Source organism: Muscardinus avellanarius (assembly GCF_963383645.1).
Source record: "Muscardinus avellanarius genome assembly, chromosome: 4".
In the NCBI taxonomy this organism is placed as follows: domain Eukaryota; kingdom Metazoa; phylum Chordata; class Mammalia; order Rodentia; family Gliridae; genus Muscardinus; species Muscardinus avellanarius.
Genome location: NC_137789.1, coordinates 146,251,994 through 146,274,106, shown reverse-complemented (window position 1 = coordinate 146,274,106; position 22,113 = coordinate 146,251,994). Strand labels below are relative to the sequence as shown.

Genomic DNA, 22,113 nt, shown 5'->3' with positions numbered 1-22,113 from the left:
GTGACTTCTTTGTGTTAAATTTGTTTTCGCCCACATCTGGATCGTAGTTACAATCCCCCTAACACGCAGTATTAACACTGAAGCACTTTCACTGCCCTTGAAGATCGCTTTCGCCATTACTAAGAAGCGCAGCTGCCAAGTAGCGGTAGGCGTTGGGAAACACCGCTTAGTGAAGTCACGTGATTTCACATCTGCCATTCCCATGAATCCTGTGCTCAGCGTCACACTGGAGCCGTTTCATGCTTTGCTTTTGTGCTTTTCGACTGTGTCTGTGTCATTACTGTGTCAGTAGTGAAATCACTCGGCCTAGCGAGGGGGGTGTTAACAAATGCAGAAGCTGAGACTGAAATTTAGGGAGTCAAGTGGGCCCTACAAAGTCTATGACTGTTGACAACCTAAACGGCCTTCAATTTTCCAAAATTTCCTAATCTCCTGCACCAGCTCTATTTGAATCAAGTTATTCTAGAAATAACTTTTCTGGGCAATGTAAGTGCATTTTAGAGCAATTAATATTGATAGGAATAATTAAAAGGAAAATCTTAGCCCATTATTCACAAGCATTTTATATTATGTTGATGAGGTATAATTCTTGTGAAGTTGGGTCTACCAATTTTGATTAGTCTAAGCTAATGAGAGAAAAGTCACACTGACATTTATAATTTTAAGAACTAAGAACCTGCCCACGTGTGCCCTGCATGAAGTTTGCGGGCCCTGGCGCCCCCAGTTCTGTTACGTTGCTTAGTGGGGATGCTGAAAACACTAAACCTTAGGAGAGGGGAAGAATTAGATTTTTATCGTTGAAACTATTATTACTAAATAGTTTAAAGTTCCTTTGGGTTCCAAAGTGAGGAAAATGTCTGCTCCATTAATCAAAATGATGAAAATGGAGACTATTAGTGAAAAGTTTATTTTGATTAGATTAGCAAACTTTCCTGTTTCCTCCCCACAGCCAGATTAATCTAAGCAATTTAGAAAAAACAACAATTATCTTAATCTTCCAACCCTCCAGACAGATTCCTCCTTTCCATTCCCTGGCTCCTCTTTTCCAGGAAGCTTAAAAATTATACGCAATTTTTAAAATACACAAAATAACTTTTTGATTTTAATAATACTGTTTTACCTATTAGTACAAAATGTTTTTGTGATCATTTTTCAAACTATAAGAAAGAGGAAAGTTAGAGATACATCCCCTGAAAGATGTAAGCAGACATTCTTTTTAATGAATTTATTTTGAGTAGGAAACAGTGACAACACTATGAAAAATCTCAATTTTCAGGAAAAGAGAAAACTACCAGACTTTAAAGCTTGTCATAAGAGAGTAACTATCTTAACCAAATTATTGGGAGGTTGATAGATTTGGATTGATCCCTATTGGAAAACGGACCTGAAGGATACCAAATAATAGCTGGAGATGCCCCTGCCTTTTGCCGCTGTGAGCTCTGACCAGTGGTTAATCTGACAACTTAAGCTTAGTTGCAATGGCCAACCTAGTTCTAACTGAGAAGACAGTTGCCATGAGGCCCAAGTTCATCCCTTCCTTGCATTTCCCCTTGAGCTGACCTGTCAAAGGGGCCTCTTTTCCTTGGGAAACCAGCTGCTGGTGCTCAACTAGCCGTGGGCATCTTTCCCCTTGTGTTGTTGGCTTCAGTGTGTCCAGGACCACTACTGGCCTGGCCAGCCTGACATGCTGAACACAGATGGTCTAGTCCATCTTAAGATTCCCTTGCTGGAGGCTGATGTGAGAAGTTGTCTTTGCTGTGGAATTAGGAACTGACATGAGACGCAGATCTAGTGGCAGAGAGGAAGATGAGGAGGAGCTTCTGAGACGCCGGCAGCTTCAAGAAGAGCAATTGATGAAGGTTTGTCCTTAAACTACCTCGCTGCTGTCTTCAATTCCAGTTCAATAAGATCTGTATTTTGTTTTTGTAGTAGGTACTATGTGCAAGTCACCAGAACAGGCAAGAAGTGGTTTCAGCCCTCAAGGGGCTTATAGTACAGAAGGAAAGGCATGATAAGCAGCTAGTATTTTGAATAAGAAGGACTCGGGCCTGGCTTTGGAGGAGATGGAATTGAGCAGGAGGTCAGAGGGCAAATAGGAAGAGTATGACTGCATGGGGTGTGGATGCAGGTGCGTGTGTTAATACGATGTAAAAGGGCCAGGTAGATCAAAGCGGTGTGCAACCAGGTACATGCAGGCTGTGCTTGAGTTCCCTGGAGAAGGAGCATTTCTCCAAGTCTTGGCTCAGGACTGAGGGTCTCAAATGCTTATGTGGACCACGAGAAAAGGAAGCAGGGGGGTTGCCACCATCATGCCTCCCTGTGTCTAGCAATGGCCTGCAGCATCCCAGAATAGTAACCAATTATGCCCTCAAAACAAGCCAGGCATCATGTACATGCCTATAATCCCAGTACTTGGGAAGGCAAGCTGGGAGGATTGAAAGTTCAAGGCTAGCCTCAGCAATTTAGCGAGACCCTGTTTCAAAAATTTTTTATAAATAGAATATAGCACAAAAATAAATAATTTTTTAAAATAAGCCCTCCTACCAATGAGGGGCTGATGAATCCCCTTGAAGTGATATTTTCCAAAGATATGAGAAATATATAGAAAATACTAGATGGCTAAAAGTCAAATGGTGTTACCTCCGAGTGGTAGATTATGGGTTCTTCATTGCTTCTGGGTTTTCTAAAACATATATACAGAGCACATATTCCTTTTCTGTTTTGTTTTTGAACAAATCAGTGTAATTTTTTTTAATTCCCTTTCCCACCTCAAAAATCTACACACACTCATGTGTCTCCTACAGGCACTGCTGGCACCTTGGGGGAGGGCAAAGGAAAGAGCATCCTTCTGACATGGAACCCGCGCAGGAAAAGGCTTTGGAAACGCTAAGAGAGGCGCAGGGTGGCGAGCCTGCCCTGCTTGCCGAGGGGCCTGTGGCCAGGCCCTCCAGGGTCGGCAACGTCTCACAGCACCTCCTGAAAAGAAACTGCAGTTTCACGAAAATAATGGCAGACTTTGCTTTTATTTTATTCTTTTCTTTTCTTTTCTTCTGCGAATAGCTTAACTCGGGCCTGGGACAGTTGATACTGAAGGAAGAGATGGAGAGAGAGAGTCGGGAAAGGTCGACCCTGTCAGCCAGTCGTTATGATTCTCCCATCCACTCAGGTGAGCAGCAGACCCCTGGCTTGGAGACCAACAGTGGCCACCTGCCCGCAGGGACAAGGAGGACCACGTAGGGTGGTGTGCTCTGCCCTAGAGTTTCTTCTCACTCTGAGAGTCTCTGCTTTCTCTATGCATGTGTTACACGATGCCTATACAGATGGATGCCTATACAGATGCCTATACGATGCCTATACATACGTCAGGCGTGATGGCACATGCCTGTCATTCCAGTACTTGGGAAGCTGAAACAGGAGGACCGCAGGTTCAAGGCCAGCCTCAGCAATTTGGCCAAGACCCTATTTCAAAATGAAAAAATAAAATAGGGCTGGGGTGTAGCTCAGAGGCACTATGTCCTGGCTTTAACTGCTAGTAATACACACAAAAGAAAAGAAAGAAGAGAAAAGAAAGGAAAAGAAAAAAAAGGAGTAAATAAATAAAAATTAAATACCAATCCAAAGCTGTAAAGGTGTCAAGTTGCAGAATCCGATTTGAAGCCCAGGTCTGCTGCCTCCAATGTCCAGCAGCCTACTGGGCGTGCAAGCCCTTGACAGATAGACGCCCTGGACCAGATCTGTGGTCAGCCAGTAGTAGATCGCGCTAACTTAGTGGTAGCTCCAGTTGGGGCTCATGACTTTTTGCATTCAGATACTCAAAGCCGGCTGGCTGTTTTTGAGTTGAGCAACCTTTGGCAGAATACTTAGCTTCTCTTAGCTCCTATCCTTTTCTCTAAAATGGAAATAATAGTGTGATTAGGGCTCTACTGAGGATGTGTGTCGTCCCCCACCCCAGTCATACCCTTGTTAGGATAGCATTCCTTGTTCTCTGTGTCCCTCAAATATGGTGACATTTTGTGAACATCAGAGCCCAACAACACTTGAATTCTTTTTGCTAAATCTCTTCTGTAGAGGAAGCCGATATACTGCCAATTTAATTAAAGAATCTAACTGCTGCCTTCCTAACAATTGCTTTTTCTTTTTTCTTTTCTTTTTTTCTTTTTGTACCTTTTTCTTATTCAGTGTCACACGCTCCATCATCCAAAACCTCATCTCTCCCTGGCTATGGAAAGAATGGGCTTCACAGGGTAAGATGTCTCTTTGGCTGTTTTCTGCGTGAATTCCACCATCCACCCCCACCTTCCAGGTGCTAGCTGAAGTACTGACATATTATTATCTGAATACATCTGACCGTCCTCATAGTGTTGGGATATGATGAAAATCATTATTTTCCATGTCTATAATCCCAGTACCTGGGAGTGAGACTGAGACAGGAGGATTGCAAGTTTAAGGACGGCCTCATCAATTTAACAAGATTCTCAGCAGCCTCGGGAGACCCTATTTCCAAATAAAAAATAAAATAGGCTGGGTGTGTGGCTCAGAGGTAGAAGAACTCTAAAATCAATCCCTATTACCACACACACATACAAAAAAAAATTACAATCTCCCTGTTCATCTGATAAATCACCTTGAATTACAAGCAAAGTTAAACATTTCTCCTGATAGAAGAAGAAACTGGCTTTAAACCAATGAGTCATGAAAATTTTAGACTAGATTAAGCCGTAAGTGATAAATATTTTTACAACAAAGCAGAAAAGTAAATACTTAAGGCATTCTCTCTGCTGTGAAAAGAAAAGTTTCTGCGGCCACCCTTCCCACAAAGCATAGGACGAATGTAATCATATAACCAATGCAGGGAAACACATCTTTATTTATCAGCTAGAGATCCCTGCTTAGGAGAGCCTGCTGAGCTGGCCACAGAGATCCCTGCTTACGAGAGTCTGCTGAGCTGGCCACAGACATCTACAGAGGACTGAGATTTCATAGCTGTAGGGGAGTAAAGAGGGAACAAAGAATACCAGGGCCCGAGGGTTCTAGCCGGGGAAGGACCGCTAGGATCTTGTCAGTCCCTTCTTGACTCCGTAAATCTCCTTCGTTTTCACCTGACTCCAGGACCATCACGGTGGCGGTTGTCTAACCCTCTTTCCTCGTTTCAGCCTGTGTCTACGGACTTTGCACAGTATAACAGCTATGGGGACGTCAGCGGGGGAGTGCGAGGTGAGGCTGCGGGCCGCGCTGGGGAGACCTGTGGGGCAGCGTGTTCACAGACGGGCAGTGGGGAAGGAAGACGGTTCCTTGGGGACTATTTTAGGAATTGTAGCAGAATCGAGTCTGTGTTAACGGCTCCTGATGATGTTTTCTTCTCCTTTCCTTCGCAGACTACCAGGTATGGGCACCTTTGTCTTCCTTGAGTTGGCCACACCAGTACGATGGCTGTTCCCCAGTCCGAGGCTGCTGGCTCCAGGGGAACCATTTCTGTTGAGAAGAGGCGTGTTGTGGTTGCTCTGTCTAGTCATCGCTCCGTAACCGTGAAGAGCAGGCATGTGGGGTGCCTGCCTGCTTGCCTGCGTCGGCCTGGCCCTACAGGCCTCGGGGCCAGGCACGAGCCAGGCCAGGTGCAGAGGGGCTCTCTCCCTCTCTCTGGCTTGGGAGAGTTCTCCCCAGGGCAGGAGCAGACCAACAGCAGGGGTCTGCGCCTGTGTAGATTTTTTTTTCTTTGAGTTATAATCTTTCCATACTTCCGTCCTCTCTTTTCTTTTCTGGCTGTTCTCTAATGAAAAGAAGCTCTCATCTTGACCAGCAGGAAGAAACAGTTCATTCTTGTACTTTTCTCTAGAACTTTTTTTTTTTTTTCCTGAAACGGGTGGTGCTGAGGATTGAACTCAAGGCCTGTGCAGAACAGGCAGACACTCTACCTCTGAGCTATACCCCAGCTCTCTAGAACTAAGATCTTGTAAAAACTGTAGTGGAAAATGAGACAGGGGGGAGGAATGCAAGGAAAACTGAGATTTAAAAATAAGAAAACCATTATAATAGGCTTGACAAGGTTTTATGTGCTGTATATTTTCATGAATGCATCTAAATCAGGAATTAGTCCCCAGTTTCTAAGCCAGGGTCTTCTTCTCCCAACTTGATTACAAAACAGATTTTTATTCTTAGTAAGAATCTCATTTTGAAAACTGTGTGAATGTTACACATCTGCCAAGTAGCCATGAGGATTTGAGTGCAGTCGGGGAGCCCAGGCTACCCCTCCCTGTGGTCCCCCCGTACCTGTGCTCACCCCTGAACCAGCATCTCTGTTGCAGACCCTCCCGGATGGCCACATGCCTGCCATGAGAATGGACCGAGGGGTGTCCATGCCCAACATGTTGGAACCAAAGGCAAGTAAAGCTGTTCTCCGTCCTCTGGTGCGGGGATGCCATGGCCATAAAACAAGTTGTTTTCCTCTCTTTTCACCATCCTCAGAGTATAAGGCCCCCTTTGTTCTAGATTGGTACATTCAGACAAGCCATGTCATGCCATAAGGCACCTTGCCATCCCCTTTGGCCCCACGAAGCCTCTATTGCACATGGAACTTCATGCTGCCAGTGAGGTGACAGCGTCTCTCTCCCTATAACCCAGACATCGCCCCGGCCCCAGCCATGATACTTTATGTTCAGTGCTGACGGCAGCCACTGCACACGACACTGCTCCAGAGAGGGTGGCCGTGTGTCTCAGTTTGCCAGGGCTTCCCCAGACTCAGCTCTAAAGTCTTGCATCTCTGAAACCTCCTGAGTCCAGGTCATTCTGGAATGGCTGGGTACCTCCAGAGGTAACCAGGGACTTCTGCTCCCTGGTGACCTTACCAGGACTTATTTTAATATGACACTCACCAAAGCACTGCTTCTGGGCCTGCCTGGCTCCATGGATTCAAGGGCTAGCCATAAGCCAAGACTGCTGAACCTGGCAGAAAGGTGCCCCTCCAAGATATCCCTTGAAGAGACAACATGTGTACCCACAATTTCAGTTCTCTTCAAGCTTTTCCCTTCACCCTCCATTCAGAGTAAGCTAGAATTTTCTTTTTGATGCTGGAGACTGAACTGGAGGCTTATACATGCTAGTATTCTTGCACTCAGCAAAGCCCTCCCAAGGCACTGTCCCCATGAGACTTTGGTGGAGAGTTGGGGATATCTAACAATCTGTCCCCTGGACCCTGGAGCTTCTGCTGGTCTTGAGAGGTGAGCTGCTCAGAAACTCTCCTGATAACTTTGTGGAATCTCTGTCTTGGAAGTATTAGATTTTAAGTAATTTCTACTTATTAATAAAATGTACAGCGGGGTGCTAGAAAAAGTGTTCTTTCCTTCTCAGATATTTCCATATGAAATGCTCATGGTGACCAACAGAGGGCGCAACAAAATCCTAAGAGACGTGGACAGAACCCGGCTGGAGGTAAAACAGAACAAAAAATCCAGACCCAACTGCAAACCCCCGGTACATTCTCCCCAGCTTCCCCCTAAGAAAGGTTTTACTCCTTCAGTGAAAAAAAAATATAAATATCAATCTAAAATCTCAGAGTCTCTACTGAGATAAAACCATAACTAGTCTGTAAGCATTCATTTCTTGTTCCTAGTATGTACTGAGCACTCTCTTAGGTCCTGGAGCTACAGCAACAAGTCAGACATGGACTTTGCTCTCAAAATGTAAATGGCTAGGGGGGAGAGAGAGAGGAGAAAGAGAGAGGGAGGAAGACAGACAGTGAGGACGAGAAGGTGGTGGTTTTAACTGATACTCAATCTAAGCCAGCATTTCCTGGTATCAGGGAGGTCAACAGTACAGCACTTAGATTTAAATTACTTACATGCACATTTACACTTAGATAAGTATTAAAAATGCCTGGGAACATTCACAGTGACCCTGGAGACACAGTATGATTTTAGTCATTTTCTTTGGAAACTGGATGCTGCTATAATTAGGGCCAAAGATGCAGGATGGGAGTCTCCACAGATATTCCCAGAAGCTCTGCTTCCCTGAGCCTGGGCTGAGCCCGCTGAGAGCCAGGGAAGGAGCTCCAAGAAGGAGGTTCATGCCAGACCAGTGTCTTTCTTGGCTGTTTCCACAATCCTTGTTGAAGGGTTATCTAGGTACAAATACTCAAGGCCTCCTTAGACATGGAAGACTGATTCTTATATTTTTCTACGTGAATGCTTTTAATTTAAAAAAAAATTCTGGGTGCCAGTCTCAGAAAGAACCATTACTGTTTCGGGACAGAGTGCAGTTTTCCTCTGCATCTTCTCAGCATCCCGAGAAACTGAAGGAGAGTCACCTCTGGCATCAGAAGTCATCACTGCTCAGTGTTGTCATGGCACTACATTGTAACAGTGTCATTAATGCTCTGCCAGTCTGATGGAGAGGGCGCCTCACCTGGCTGTGCCTGGAACAAGCACCAGACAGAAGCTCCTCCCTGTCGTCTACTTTAATATTAAAAGGATGGTTTGCTCCTGGGCATGTGAGAACATTGGTTCCAGGACCTCCCAGCAGATGCCCAAATCTGTGGATGCTCAATGTCCCTTATATAAATATCTATATAGTATTTGCATATTACCTCCATACCTCCTCCTATTTATTCTTTTTATTATTTGTTTGTTTATGGTGCTAGAGATTGAATCCAGGGGCATTATACCTCTGAGCAACAACTGTATCCTTTTTGTTTTGTTTTTGTTTTTGTTTTTTTGGTAGTACTGGGGATGGAACCCTTCTACCTCCGGGCTACACTCCCAGACCTATTTTTTTATATTTTATTTGGAAACAGGGTCTCTTAAGCCAGCAAGGCTGGCTTCGAACCTGCGCAATCCTCCTGTTTCCGCTTCCCAAGCGTGGGGATTACAATGTGCGCCACCACGCCCCGCTATTTTTTTTGTTTTTGAAACAGGGTCTCACCAAGGTACTGAGAGTCTCAGTATAGTGCTGAGGCTGTCCTCAAACCTTTTAATTCTCCTGTCTCAGCCTCCCTAGTACTGGGATTATAGGCATGCACCACCATGCCCAGCTCTCCTATATACCTTAAACCATCTCAAGTGACTTGTACTGCCTGATGCAATGTAAGTGGTGTGTAAATAACTGTTATACTATATTGCTTAGAAGGAAATGACAAGAAAAAGTCCATACATGTTCAGTACAGACACAGTGTTTTTCAAATAGATTTGATCTCCAATTGGTCAAACCTGAGGGTGCAGAACCAAGGGATACAGAGAGCCGATGGTGTTTGGAAGTCAGAAAGCAGCTCCCCGGGCACCCACGTGGCCATCAGGACTGACCATTGCTCTGTTCTCTCTTCCCAGCGCCACTTAGCCCCAGAAGTGTTTCGGGAAATCTTTGGGATGTCCATACAAGAGTTTGACAGGTTACCTCTTTGGAGACGCAACGACATGAAGAAAAAAGTAAAACTCTTCTAAGCCCACATGTGAGATGGCAATCAGAAAAGCCAGCCATGGCAGCGACGCCCACAACATCGTAGTAAGGCCCGAGTTTGACTGGAGAATTGATAAACTAGCATCCCTCAGCAAACAACAAAAAGGGAAAATCTGGTCCCCACACCCAGGAGCCAAATACCGGGCCAGCCAACTAACACTCGCCAAGCAACAGCGGGGTAGAAATTTCTATGTTTCCAAACTCAGCAGCAGTGTCCACCCGTGACCTTTTTACACGACCTGTGTCCACAACAGGAGCTTCTTTCTTTCTCCTTTTGTTTCTCTTTAACTGTTGTCCAACACAGTGCTGACCGTCCTGATGAGAGCCAGCAAGTGCCCAGTTGTGCTAATTCCAAAGCGTGAATATATTTATTACGTAGCACTGTGCTCAGCAGGAGGAACCCGAGGAACGTGGCCACGTGGAGCAGCAGCTGTGCACACGCCTTTCCTTGCTGACTCCGCCTGGGCTCTGGCAAGAGTGGAAATCAGTCAGCGGGCCGGGCAGCTCTGACGGAGAGGCTGAAGAGCCTAGCCGCAAAAAGTGATTTCTACCCAGCTCCTGGCCGTCTCCCGTTTGCTGGGACCTTTTGCCAGCCAATTTGCCATGGCTGGCGAATTGCTTAGCCGCGGCTAGAATTTAAAGAGGAAAGAAAAGGAAAAGGAATGAAGGCATCCTTCCCTGAGCTCTTTTTCTGCTTCAGATAATGTGCTGAATTCTTCCTCCCCGCCGAGGACAGTGGGTGGCTGTCATGGGCTCTACCTTTGCAAAGAAAGAATAGGCAAAAACTGTCTCAAACTTGGTCTGTTGCATGCTGCTAGGTGTTTTTTGTTTTGTTTTTTTTGTTAACCCAGGGCTCATATCATCACTCTTAGCAAGAAAGGCACGTTCTTTCTCTTTCTCTCTCTCTCTCTCTCTCTCTCTCTCTCTCTCTCTCTCATCTCTGCAACTCCAAAGTAGAGTGCATCCAGTGGATTTAATTGGCCTCTTCAGCTCTCCTTCTTGGCTGGCTGGTGCTGTTGACTTCAGGGGTGGGTGTGTGGCTATGGGCTGTGCGCACACACACACACGTGCACCTCACACGGGGCCGTTTTGGAGTCTGCATGTGCTTTCTCATTTCTGCTCGAATGTGTTGTTCCACTGTGCTGCCGTGTCTAAGGGACGTTTTGCACAAGGGCATGTGCCTCAAAGATGAAGAGAGAGAGTCAGCTGCGCCCTGAGCATTGCCTCCTTCGTGGGCGGCGTTGGTGCTTAGAAGCCAGCGTATGGGCTGTGGACCCCAGAGGGAGCAGGGTGCAGGCCTGCTTTTGAATTTGAATTTGGAGGCGCCATCGGGCTGGTTTGGACGTCACAGCATCTCACCAGAATCCTCACATGCTGCAAAACTCAAATCAAATTGAGACTAGCTAGCCAGGCATGGTGGGTGGCACATGCTTGCAATCCCAGCCCTTGGGAAGCTGAGACAAGAGGATCACAGGTTCAAGGACAGCCTCAGCAACTTAACAAGACCCTCAGCAGCCTGTTTCAAAAATATATATATACAGGATTGGGTGGTGTAGCTCAGAGGTAGAATGCCCCTGGGTTCAATTATAAAAAAAAAAAAATAAAAGGGTGAGCCTAGTTTTTACTAAAACATGCAAATAAGATCATATCCCAAGGCCCCAGATGAGTGAGATGAGGGAGAGCTCTCCAGCTTCACACACAAGAAGGTCAAGCCACATTCTGTCTCCTCTCCTTCCTCTCCATTCTCCAGCTTGGGGGCTCTGCTTAGGAATGTAAACCCTATGTTAAAGCTAAAAGAGAAAGCATTTGAATTCACATGCTAAAGCTACTGAGAGCACAGGCTCAGAACTTCTCCCTGCTCAGCACTGGCATCAGCCCGTCCAGCTGGCAGGGAGGGTAGGAAGCAGAAGCGTACTTACAGTCCAGTGTTTCTGATACCACACTGCAGGCCTCTGGTCCCAGCACACTCACCTCTGCTAGGTGACTTTACAGTAGTGTCCTGTGCTCTCACTGAAGGAATCCAATTTTAAAATCCACTCCCACAAATTGTGTGTGTGTGTGTGTATGTGTGTGTGTCGGACCTACTCCCACGTGTGGCAGACGGCTCCGATAGGGCGGCTGAGCAGGTGAGGCCAGCTCCCGCCTCACCTCTTAGGCCTCTGTGTCCTCCTGATTCACTCTGGATTTGCACTGTCCCTCCCCTCCCCAGCGCTGGAAGCCTCAGCACAGTGCCCGTATGTGCCTGTGCTTGCCTTGCCCTGGCAGAATGTGTGTGTGGAGACCAGGATGATGGTGGACTTGTACATCTACCCACCACTGTTAGTAATGACGGGACCAAGTGGACCCCAGTGTTCAGCTGGTGGAGAGGGTTTTTTTTCCCCTTCGCTTATGAAAATAATCAAGGCCCCACCTTGTTTTTTTTTTATTGGCTAATCAGTCATCACCCATAAACATGTAGATCAAATGTCAATGTAAAAAAAAGTATTGGGGCACAATCAGGTGATTTTGCTAAAATTCTACATAAAGAGGATGTAGTTCTGTCAAGAAATAGGGGAATTCAACTGAAATCATTCTTCCTCTTTGTATTACAGAGACTCAGAGTTAAAAGGCCTAAGATTGTAATGATAAAGAATTGGCCCCTAAGTTTCCCCAATAATGAAACCCTCCTTTTCTTGTATCTTCTGAACTCTGCATCTAACTTGGAGGAAAAAGAAAAAAAAGCTTCTTTCCATATCAAGCATGCTATTTCATTTAAAGTGCAGCATTTAAAGATATATTGCCAGAAAACATCAGTAGCCTCCTGTCTGCTCTGGGGAAGGGGTCCTGGGAATGGGGAGGGCCCTACCCTCTTCTTTATGCAGAAAGTTCCAGAAGGGCAGGGGCAACCTGGTTCCCACTGCCAGATCCAACCTGTAGTCCGCAATGTCTTGCTAAACTGGGCTCAGCATGCTTGACCTTAAAGTGTCCAGGCCATGGCTCAGCAGATTGAGGGTTCTTTGCCTAACCCTCTACTGCACAAGGAAATTCCAGTTCTTAACACAGGCAAACTCATTGTTTCATCTCTAGGAAAAGACCTGTATGGGGAGCAGCCTTGTAGGTATATTAAGGGCTATGTTTTTGTCATTTGACTTCCTAGTGACTTGAAGTGCATACCATGTTCATGGAATAGGAGAGGCCTCTCTGATGATAAGACAGTGAGTACTGCCTTTCAACTGACTTCAGGAAAACCAGAGCTACTGTGCAGTCTTCCTGTGTGATTAAGAAACACAGTGAACATTTGGAAACATATTCAGCTAGCTATGCATCTCCATTTTGGTTTGAGGTTTTGTTATTGTGTTTTTTAATAGACTTCTTCAGGAACTGAACATAAACTGCCTGTTCTCTTGAAACTCCAAAGAGAAAAACTAGAGGTGATGGTTGGTTAAAAAATAAAAAATGGGCAGGTTGTTTTCTATCTGTTACACTCTTTATTGTCCCCTGACCCTGATTGTGTTGCCACCAAGTGAGTCCCCAGCAGGCTGGAGCGGTTCTCTTTTGGTCCTTCCTCTACATTTTAGTCTGACAGTCACCTCCCCTGTGGAGACGCCCAGCTGGTAATGTTTCTGAAATGCGCACCTAATTTCTCTACACTTTGAACCAAACACCTTTTTCTAAGAATTGCTACTTAAATGATAAACATATATGCTTTTGCAAGTTTAAAAGAATTCAAATTAACCTCTTTCCAATAGCTAAGTCTTTCTAAAAATGACTTAGAGTACACTTGGTGTGTTGTTCTTGGGTGTGTGACAGGCAGGCATGGCTCAAGGCTGTGCAGTCACAGAGCCCCTGTTCCTTGTTGTTTCGAGATAGTGGAAGGGAGCTGAACTCTGTCCTAGCAACCCTTCTGCATCCTCTGAAGTAAGCTTAGATTTATAAATAACTTTTTTCTGTATTTCTGGTAGCTATTTAATCTGTACTTCCTATGCCAGCCTTGATTTTATTTGATCTTTAGAGTTATTTTCTTTTGATGAACCATGTGTTTATCTGTGTGCCCTCAGACTTACTCTTTAATACTCCCTTTTCAAGAACTTTCTATCCAGAAAAAAAAATAGGGCTTGAAATTTACAATGATACCACTCTGTGTTGGGAAAAGCTTTACTTTGGTCTTTTTAAAAAATTCACTATCTTTTTTTTTTTTTGCCCATGAAACAGAGGGAGATGGTAACAGATACTCTCTGTATACAAATTGTTATATTTTCATTTGGGCAAGTTTTCAATGATGGCAAACTGGAAAAGAAAGGGGGAGGTGGTCAGTTTGAATTGAAACTTTCTAACCAGTAAATGTGTGCACAATAAAAATCCAACAGATCCAACATTTTCTGAAGCTCAGTGTAATTGAGTGTTGATTGTTATCATTCAATAAAATTCCTCCCCAAAGCGACTCTCCCAAGGGCATCAGTTCCCATGAGTAATTTCCTGATCCCGTTGACCTAAGGTGGAAGGATTTGGGACATTCAGAAGGGTCATTAGCCACTTCCTGGCTACACACGTGGACGTCCCTCTACCTTCCAGAAGAGGAGCAGATGTCCACGAGATCGATGTTCTTTTGTGTACAGACTTGTCCAGTAATAAATGTGAGCAATTTTCACGAGTTGCTGGCGACTCTGCACTGAAACTCTCATGGTTCTTCCACGTGAAGTTGGGCTTATGGAATTTTGTTTTTTTCCAGTGGCGAAAGGCATACATTTCTCCCTGACTTGTCTTCCCCTTTAGAAACATGGAAGCAAATGTTTAGAAGGACTCTTGAGAAGTTGTGTCGTGTTTCTTGTGAAATTGAGTGGGTGTGTGTCCACGCCTGAGTGTTTGTGTGCAGAGGAGGGAGGAGGGGGCGGCCTGCCAGTGTCCAGTTCCCCACTGGCTCCCCGCTCCCGTCGCAAGCGATGCTTTGCACCACTCCACCCCACGCCACTGTGGTCCTCTCAACTTGGTGAATAAAGCTGTGTGCTGCTTTTGTGAGTGCCTCCCTGGCTGTGCTTCATTTCCATACTCCTTTGGATGGCCTGTCCCCATTTCAAAAGTGCCCACAGGCTAGGCATGGGGGCGCATACCTGTGATCCCAGTGTATGGGAGGCTGAGACAGGAGGATTACAGGTTCAAAGCCAGCCTCAGCAACTTAATGCGTTCATTTAGCAACTTAGCCAAACTCTGTTTAAAAAAAAAAAAAAAATAGAGCCGGTTGTGATGGTACATGCTTGTATAATCCCAGCATTTGGGAGACTGAGACAAAAGGATCGAGGTTCGCAGACAGCCTCAGCTACTTAACGAGGCTCTTCACAATTCAGTGAGACCCTGTTTCAAAATTAAAAGACTGGCTGGGCGTGGTGGCGCACACTTGTAATCCCCGCGCTTGGGAGGCTGAGACAGGAGGATCGTGTCGGTTCAAAGCCAGCCTCAGCTGGCTTAAGAGACCCTGTTTCCAAATAAATATAAAATAGGTCTGGGAGGGTAGCCCGGAGGTAGATGGCCCCTGGGTTCCATCCCCAGTACCACCAAAAAATAAAAATAAGACTAAAATATAACTGGGGGTGTAGCTTGGAGGTACAATGCCCCTAGATCCATCCCTGGTGACACAAAAAAATTAAATTTAATTTTTAAAAAATAGAGCTGTGCACTGTGGTACATACCTGTCATCCCAGAATCCAGGAGGTTGAGACAGGAGGATCATAGGTTTGAGGGACAGACTCAGACCCTATTTCCAAACAAAAAGTAAAAAAGAGCTAAGGGTGTAGCTAGGAGGTAGAATGCTTTGAGGTTCAATTCTCAGTACCACAAAATAAATAAATAGAGCTGGAGATGTAGCTCAGAGGCAGAGTTCCTCTTGGTTTAACCTCTAGTACCAAAAATAAATAAATAAAAGTACCAAAACCACTTCTAAGAACCAAAATGAAACCAAAGCTCTGGAAATGCATTTTGTCACATAAGTTGGGGGTGGCATGTCATAAATAATGCTATTTTCCAGCTCCGTCCAATCCAGACCATTTCCATCGAGTTCACTAGAAAATATCTTTAGTCGGGCTCTCACACTGCAGGTGTGACCCATGTTTGACTCTGTCTGGGACTCAGTAGTAACAGCAACAGCATCTGGACAAAACTTGGGGATTTCAGGAGGTGTCAAATCAAGGACTACAGAGCCTCCGTGAATGCAGGCCGTTTTAGTAAGAAACTGAAATGCAACAAGACAAAAGCACCTTCCGATCTTAGATTTCCTTTGCATTCTTCGACTTTCCATCAAGAAACTCTAGGTTGCAATTCACTACCAGGATTTTAGGCTTACCAAAAAAAAAAAAATTATATATATATATATATATATATATATATATATATGTATATATTGAAGAGCTGTATTCAAGCTGGCCTGCTCCAGAGCCTCATCCTGTGGCATCTGTGAGGCCAGTGCAGGGCCCAGTCATGGTGGCATTCACAGCGACCTCGCTGGGAGTAGGGCACGGGTTAGTCTCAAGACAGTTGACCTGCTTTATTTACTCCTGTAGAAAAAAGGTCAGGAGACTCCGTTTCCAGGTCTGTGTTCAAATCCCCTCTGTTTTCACCAGCACCAACACTGGTCTGTGGCTTTCCTGACCAGTGGTTATATTTAGTCCTTACCATGAATGGCCAGTGGCCAGCATTAGGCTCTGCTGGCCACCTACCCATGAGAAGTTCACACTTGCCCGCCCTCAGTGGCTGGGCCTTGCTCATCACTCAGCAGACAGGTGTAACCGCCTTTGTCGGGAGTCCTTTCCTCTCCCTCTCCCTGGCTTCCCATCTTGCCCTTAGCCTCTTCCCAACCACGACAGGTCCCCCAGACACGCCATGCCTCTCCCCACCCATGCAGCTTTATAGTATCTTTCCTCCAGGTAGTGCCAAATTCGTCAAGGAGGAGGCCGGAGGAGAGGCTCTGGCCCCAAGCAGAGGAGCTCCTGGCCAGTGTTGATTCCTTAAAACCGGCTTCCCATCAGCTCTTTGGAGTGACCCATGTGGATTTCCCATGGGCATCTTTGGCCCTAAATCAAAGACAACGGCCAACGCACACCCTTTCCCTGAGCCTGTCTTAATGGCCCCGCCCAAACTGCCCCAGCAAATTCTCTGCATATTTGTGGTGGAATCTCACATTCAGGGCTTAGCAAGTTGCTTCCGCAAGACTTTCTACTTCTCACGTGAAATTCTAGCAATATTTCTATGCTGAGTGCCGCACAACCTGGCTTTGCCTTAACATATCCTTCAGAGCAATCCTACGTGGATCACTGTAGCTCTGCCTTAGAGATGAGGCTACTCAGCCCATGAGCAGCAGAGCTGGGAGGATCCTGTTCTGTCTCTGCCAAACCCCATGCTGTTTCCTTCCAAGTCCCACTGCCTGTGACCTTCTGAGGGCAAGAATTGAGTCTCACTTTCTTTTCTTTCTTTTTTTTTTTTTGGGGGGGGGTATTTAGGGATTGAACTAGGGGTATTCATTCTACCTCTGAGCTATACCACCAACCTTATTTACTTATTTATTGATTGATTAAATGATTGATTGAAATAGGGTCTCACTAGGTTGCTGAGAGTCTTGGTAAGTTACTGAGGCTGGTCTTGAACCTGTGATCCTCCTGTCTCAGCCTCCCACGTCTTGGGATCACAGGCAGGTGTGTGCCACCATGCCTGGCTCTGGGTCTTCCATTCTAAAGCTCCCTGAGCCAGTTCTGTTCAGCCTGGCCATGAGCCCAATTACTACCACCAAGGAGCAGTTATGAATGATGGTTTTACTCATCTGCAGGCTAGATAAATAATCATGATACCCATCAGAAGACTGTTACTGAATTATAACACCCACTGGGCACTTAGCACAGTACCCAAGCCCATAGTAATTGCTCAAGAAACTTTAGTGATCTTTCCAAGAAGGACTGGCCACTCAGACTTGGAAAAACCCCACGAGCTCTCTGAGTCTGTGTCCTCAGAGGTCCATGCAGAACGGACCCCCGCTCCGGCTCTGCAGCCGGCAGTGACAGCAGATGAAGCAAAGGAGAGTGTCAGGTGCAAGGGTCACATACAGAGGGCTTGGTGCTTGGATAAGTGCGGTGGTACCACTTTAAATAATTCCTTGAGAATTTTTGTTTATGTTCTGAGCTTTCTCTTATCCTGCAGTCAGTCCTTAAATGAGTACCTGAGCCTAAAAACAAGCCCATAACCTCTTTCATATACTCCAGTAACAGCAGGCCCATCATCCAGCAATAGTCTAAGACTGAGATCCCTGAAGATGCACTAATTAAAGGTAATAAGAACCGAGAATATTACCTAGCAGCTCGCTCAGTGCAGACTGTGGCATCACACTGAGTTTCTGCGCCACCAGTAACTAGCTGTATAACTAATGACGACTTGCTTGACTTCTCGAAGCTTCAGTTTCCATTACTATAAAGGAGGACTAATAATAATGCCTGCCTCAAAGGGTTATTTATGGGAACTCCTGTAGAGCAAGACCTGGCTTGCCACCCAGTGAGCCCTCAATCATTTGCTTGTTTTCATTAGTAATAAGAACTTACTATCTGCCCAGCCCTGAGCTGAGCATATCCCGTGCTTGCTTTCATAAAATCCCTTATAGAATTAAGGAAGAAGACCTAGAGAGGCTGTCTTTTTGGGCTGGGATTCAAACCCCATCTTCTCTGTACCAAGCTTGGCCTCTGGGTAAGTGTTATGGGCCGTGGCCAGACATACTGATGGACTGCTCGGTTGAGAAGTGCACAGAGGTTCCAGGTTCCTGGGTGAGGACTCCCTACCCACTGCAGGGATGCCCAGAACACCTCCTAGAGAAGAGTGGAGACTTGTTCCCATGAACCCTAGTACTGGTTCCAGAAAGATCCTTCTGACTATATGACTCACTTCAACACAACCAAAGGCTGCAGAGACAGAGCTGCTCACCACAGAGGATTTGGGGACATTTCCTCAGCTCGAGGAAGTGACCAGCCCTCCTCAGCCCCTCCTGCCCATTGCTGGAAGGGGGCTCCCCTTCCCCACATAGCCAGCCAGCCTTGCCTGGGTGTGTCCGCCAGCCCTGCCCTGCTGGACAGGACCCAGTGTGGGCTGGGAGGCCCTAGGAAGGGCGGGGACTGGAGGCTGCCAGCCTTTGGTAAGTCCAGGGCAAGTGTGAGGAGCAGTGACCAAAGCTTCAAAGGATCTGGACCTCCACCCTGAGGACCTGCACCCACACCCTAATTTTCATCTTTCCCCACCTGAGCCCAAGACTCTGAAAAAACATGGCCCTCCCCCACTGAAAAGCAGGGCGGGCCACTGCCTGCCAGAGCTATAGGGGAGGGTGTAGCATGACCACATTTACTTTAATTTCCAGTCTCTACTAGGTGGAAATGCTCTCCAGGGCCCGCATTGTCCCAAACACAATGCAGACCCCCGAAAAGGATTTTCTGTATTTATTTGTGCTGTCCCCCCTGCTGCCTCTTAGCTTGGCCCTTCCCATCAGATAAAAAGAAAAGTTGGTGTGGGAAACCCTTCCCCTCCCAAAGCAGATGCTGTTTCTGCTCTGCCCCAGCCTGGCTTAACACTGGGCCCTCCCAGAATGTAGTGAAGAAGCTGAGGTGCTACAGAGCCTCAGGCAGCTTCCAGACCTGGAGCTGGTTGGATCCAGACTCGAGGAATCCGGGGAACATGAGTTCAGAGGATAGGATGGGTGGATGGTGGCAGCAAACATTTTTTTAGGGTGTCCAGAGAACCCAGAGCTAGGCAAAATCCTCTATGTAGATAGTTGACTTGTGAAGGTTAAACCCAGGACTGGGAGAAGCCCCCTGGTGAGTGGGTGGGATTCCAGCCCTCCCATCAAGTCCTTGTGCCACGCTTCTCCTAAGGCAGTCACAGATCTCTGGGAGATCCGTGTTGTTAGCATGCGGGTTTTCTAAAAGTGTGCCAAAAGGACTCTGCTTGCAAAGGCAAATAGCAGCCCTTCTCAGCCAGGTGGAGCCTGGCCATGAATAACAACATTTTGTTCTAAACTGGACGGATGCTGGCACAGAAAGAATAGATTCTTTCGTTCCTGTTATTGTCTTAAAACATACGCTTCTTAATGAAAAGTTAGAAAATGTTGCTGGCAGTTACATTCCCATTAGATAGGGACAAGCATCGGCTGTCCAGAAACTAATAATTATTATGATGATATGATGAATACTCCTCTTCCCCACATGAAAACAAGGTACTTCGGACAGCTTCAACCATTAGTACTTATTAATAATTGTCCTAATCAATGGCTTCTACAGCTTGTAGCACCTGTAGACTTCTGGTCTCTGATCCTACAGACAGCTCTGCGAAGTGCTCCACAGATGAGAGGTTCCTGGCTGGTGGAAACTCCAAGGGACCCTTGATGAAGCAACTAGAATTTGGACCTGGGTCAAAATGCAAGGAGGTTTGGGTTTGGTAGAACTGGATGAGAGCTGAGAACCTGTGTCCTACATCAAAGTTTAAAAGCTTTTAGATGATTCCATGATCAATCCCATATCATCTCAGGTCAGGAGGGGAGCTGGCCTGTGAGTAGCCAGGTATTTGGGGTTGAATTTAGAATGTCTCCACGACAGGCAGCTATGTTGGAGGTGGGGCTTGGTTGCCAATAAGGGGTCCCTGGGGGTGTGGCTTTGGGATTATATTTGCTCCCTCCCCCTCTTGCTAGCTCTCTCTATGATGTGAGATCAGAGCCCTTACACTTCCCTTTCTGCTTCCTGCCACCATGACCTGAGCTTTGCTAATGTAACCTGGCCTAACATGGGCTGACCCCACTGAAATATCCAGAACCATGAGCAAATAAGTCAGCCTTCCTCTAAGTTGAGGTTGTCAGGTGTTTGGGGTTATAGCAGTGAGAATGTGGTCTGAAACATCAGGTATCCACTACCAGGCTCCATCACTCAGTTACCCTGATTCACAAGACAAGGACTCAGACAAAGCCTAAAGGTCTGCCCTTGCTGAGAGGACCTGGCCCCAGAGCCCTTCAGAGGACATGGAGGACATCTTCCTTCAGCACAGCCAGGCTGGAGGCCTCCATGCACCTGCGGAGATCACATCAGAATCTGCTCAGGTGTCCCTGCATTTGAAAGGGGATTGTCTTCATTGAAAAGAGAGAATCACAGAATGTGAGGGCCGGTTAGGGGCACAGTTCCTGGAAGAAAAAGCAACCCAGGATATCTCATCGCCCCTTCTCCACTCACCCTTGAGAAACTCAGAAACTCTAGCCTAGAAATCCTGTCATGGGACCAACTTCTTTCTGTTTCAGCATGCTCCCTTTTGATTTGTTCCTTTGTTAGCTAGAAGGGTGGGTATTCAAAGTCCTGTCTTAAATTTTCCACTGAGACAGCCACTCACTCCAGGGAAATTTAGTAACTGTCTTTAGGGCCTGGCTAGAGAAAGAGAGCAAGAACAAGTAAGTAATCCAGAGTCATGATTTCAAATTCTTCTATTGTAGGAAAGTGATTGTTTCATTTATTATATATATATATATATATATATATATATATGTGTATATATATATATATATATATATATGTGTGTGTGTGTGTGTGTGTGTGTGTGTATTTTTTTTTTTTGTGGTACTGGGTTTCCTGGACACTCTTCTACCTCTGGGCTATACTCCCAGACCTATTTTATGTATTTTTTTAAATTTGGAAACAGGGTCTCTTAAGCCAGCGAGGCTGGCTTCGAACCTGTGCAATCCTCCTGTCTCCGCCTCCCAAGCGCAGGGATTACAAGCATGCGCCACCACACCCAGCTATTTATATATTTACTTATTTATTTATTTATTTATTATTTAGTACAGAGGGTCTGAACCCAAGTGTGCTTTACTGCTGAGCTACATCCCAGCTCTTTTAATTTTTTACTTTGAGACAGGGTCTTCCTAATTTGCCCAGTCTGGCCTCTAACTTGCAATGTTTCTGCATCGGTCTCCTGAGTAGCTTAGATCACAGGCCTGTACCACCATGCCTGGCTGTGGTTGTTGTTCTTATTATCTTGGTACTGGGGATTGATCCCAGAGGCATTCTACCCCCAAGCTACACCCTCAGCCCTTTTTAGTTAATTAGTTAATTAAATTATTTTGAAACAGGGTCATGCTAAGTTTCTGAGGCTGGCTTCAAACCTGAAATTCTCCTGTCTCAGCCTCCCAAGTACTGAGATTACAGGCCTGCATCACTGTACCCAGCTTATTATTCTTATTTTTGAGCCTTTACATACGAAAGCATCTGCTGTGGGTTGAAACAGTGCCTCCCTCAAATTCTGGAATTTCAGAATGCGAACTTTTCTGGAATATGGGCCTTTGTAGATATGGTCGAAGTAGGAGAGAAACTAGATCATTCTAGATTGAGGAGGATCTTAAATCCTTAAGTATTCTTAGAAGAAATAGGAAAAAGAAAGGAATATATCCTAAGAGAGGATGCCATATGAAGATGAGGCAGACATTAGAAGTCCCAAGAATCAAGAATCACTAAATCGACAAACCAAGAATCACCAGGAACTGCCAGAGCTGGAAGAAGTAAGAAGAGATCCTCCCCTAGAGGCCCTGCCCACACCTTGATTTTGGATTTCTAGCTTAGAGAGCTGCGTAAAATAAATTCTGTTATTCTAAGTCACCTACCTTGTGGTACCTTGCCACAACAGTTGTAGGAAGCCAGTACT

General features: G+C 45.8%; 1 protein-coding gene across 15 annotated transcripts in view; it reads left to right on the top strand.

The window, feature by feature from the left end:
• ABLIM1 (actin binding LIM protein 1) overlaps positions 1–9,428 on the top strand; it is a gene marked incomplete at both ends in the record, with an annotated part of 233,804 nt that extends 224,376 nt beyond the window's left edge. For all 15 annotated transcript variants that reach the window (XM_080695096.1, XM_080695104.1, XM_080695100.1 and 12 more), the window contains 7 exons: positions 1,768–1,859; positions 3,061–3,166; positions 4,180–4,244; positions 5,154–5,214; positions 6,289–6,377; positions 7,345–7,425; positions 9,315–9,428. In XM_080695096.1, coding sequence (XP_080551222.1) covers positions 1,768–1,859; positions 3,061–3,166; positions 4,180–4,244; positions 5,154–5,214; positions 6,289–6,377; positions 7,345–7,425; positions 9,315–9,428 — 608 coding nt within the window. The remainder of the gene's footprint in view (positions 1–1,767; positions 1,860–3,060; positions 3,167–4,179; positions 4,245–5,153; positions 5,215–6,288; positions 6,378–7,344; positions 7,426–9,314) is intronic.
• Positions 9,429–22,113: the final 12,685 nt, after the last annotated feature.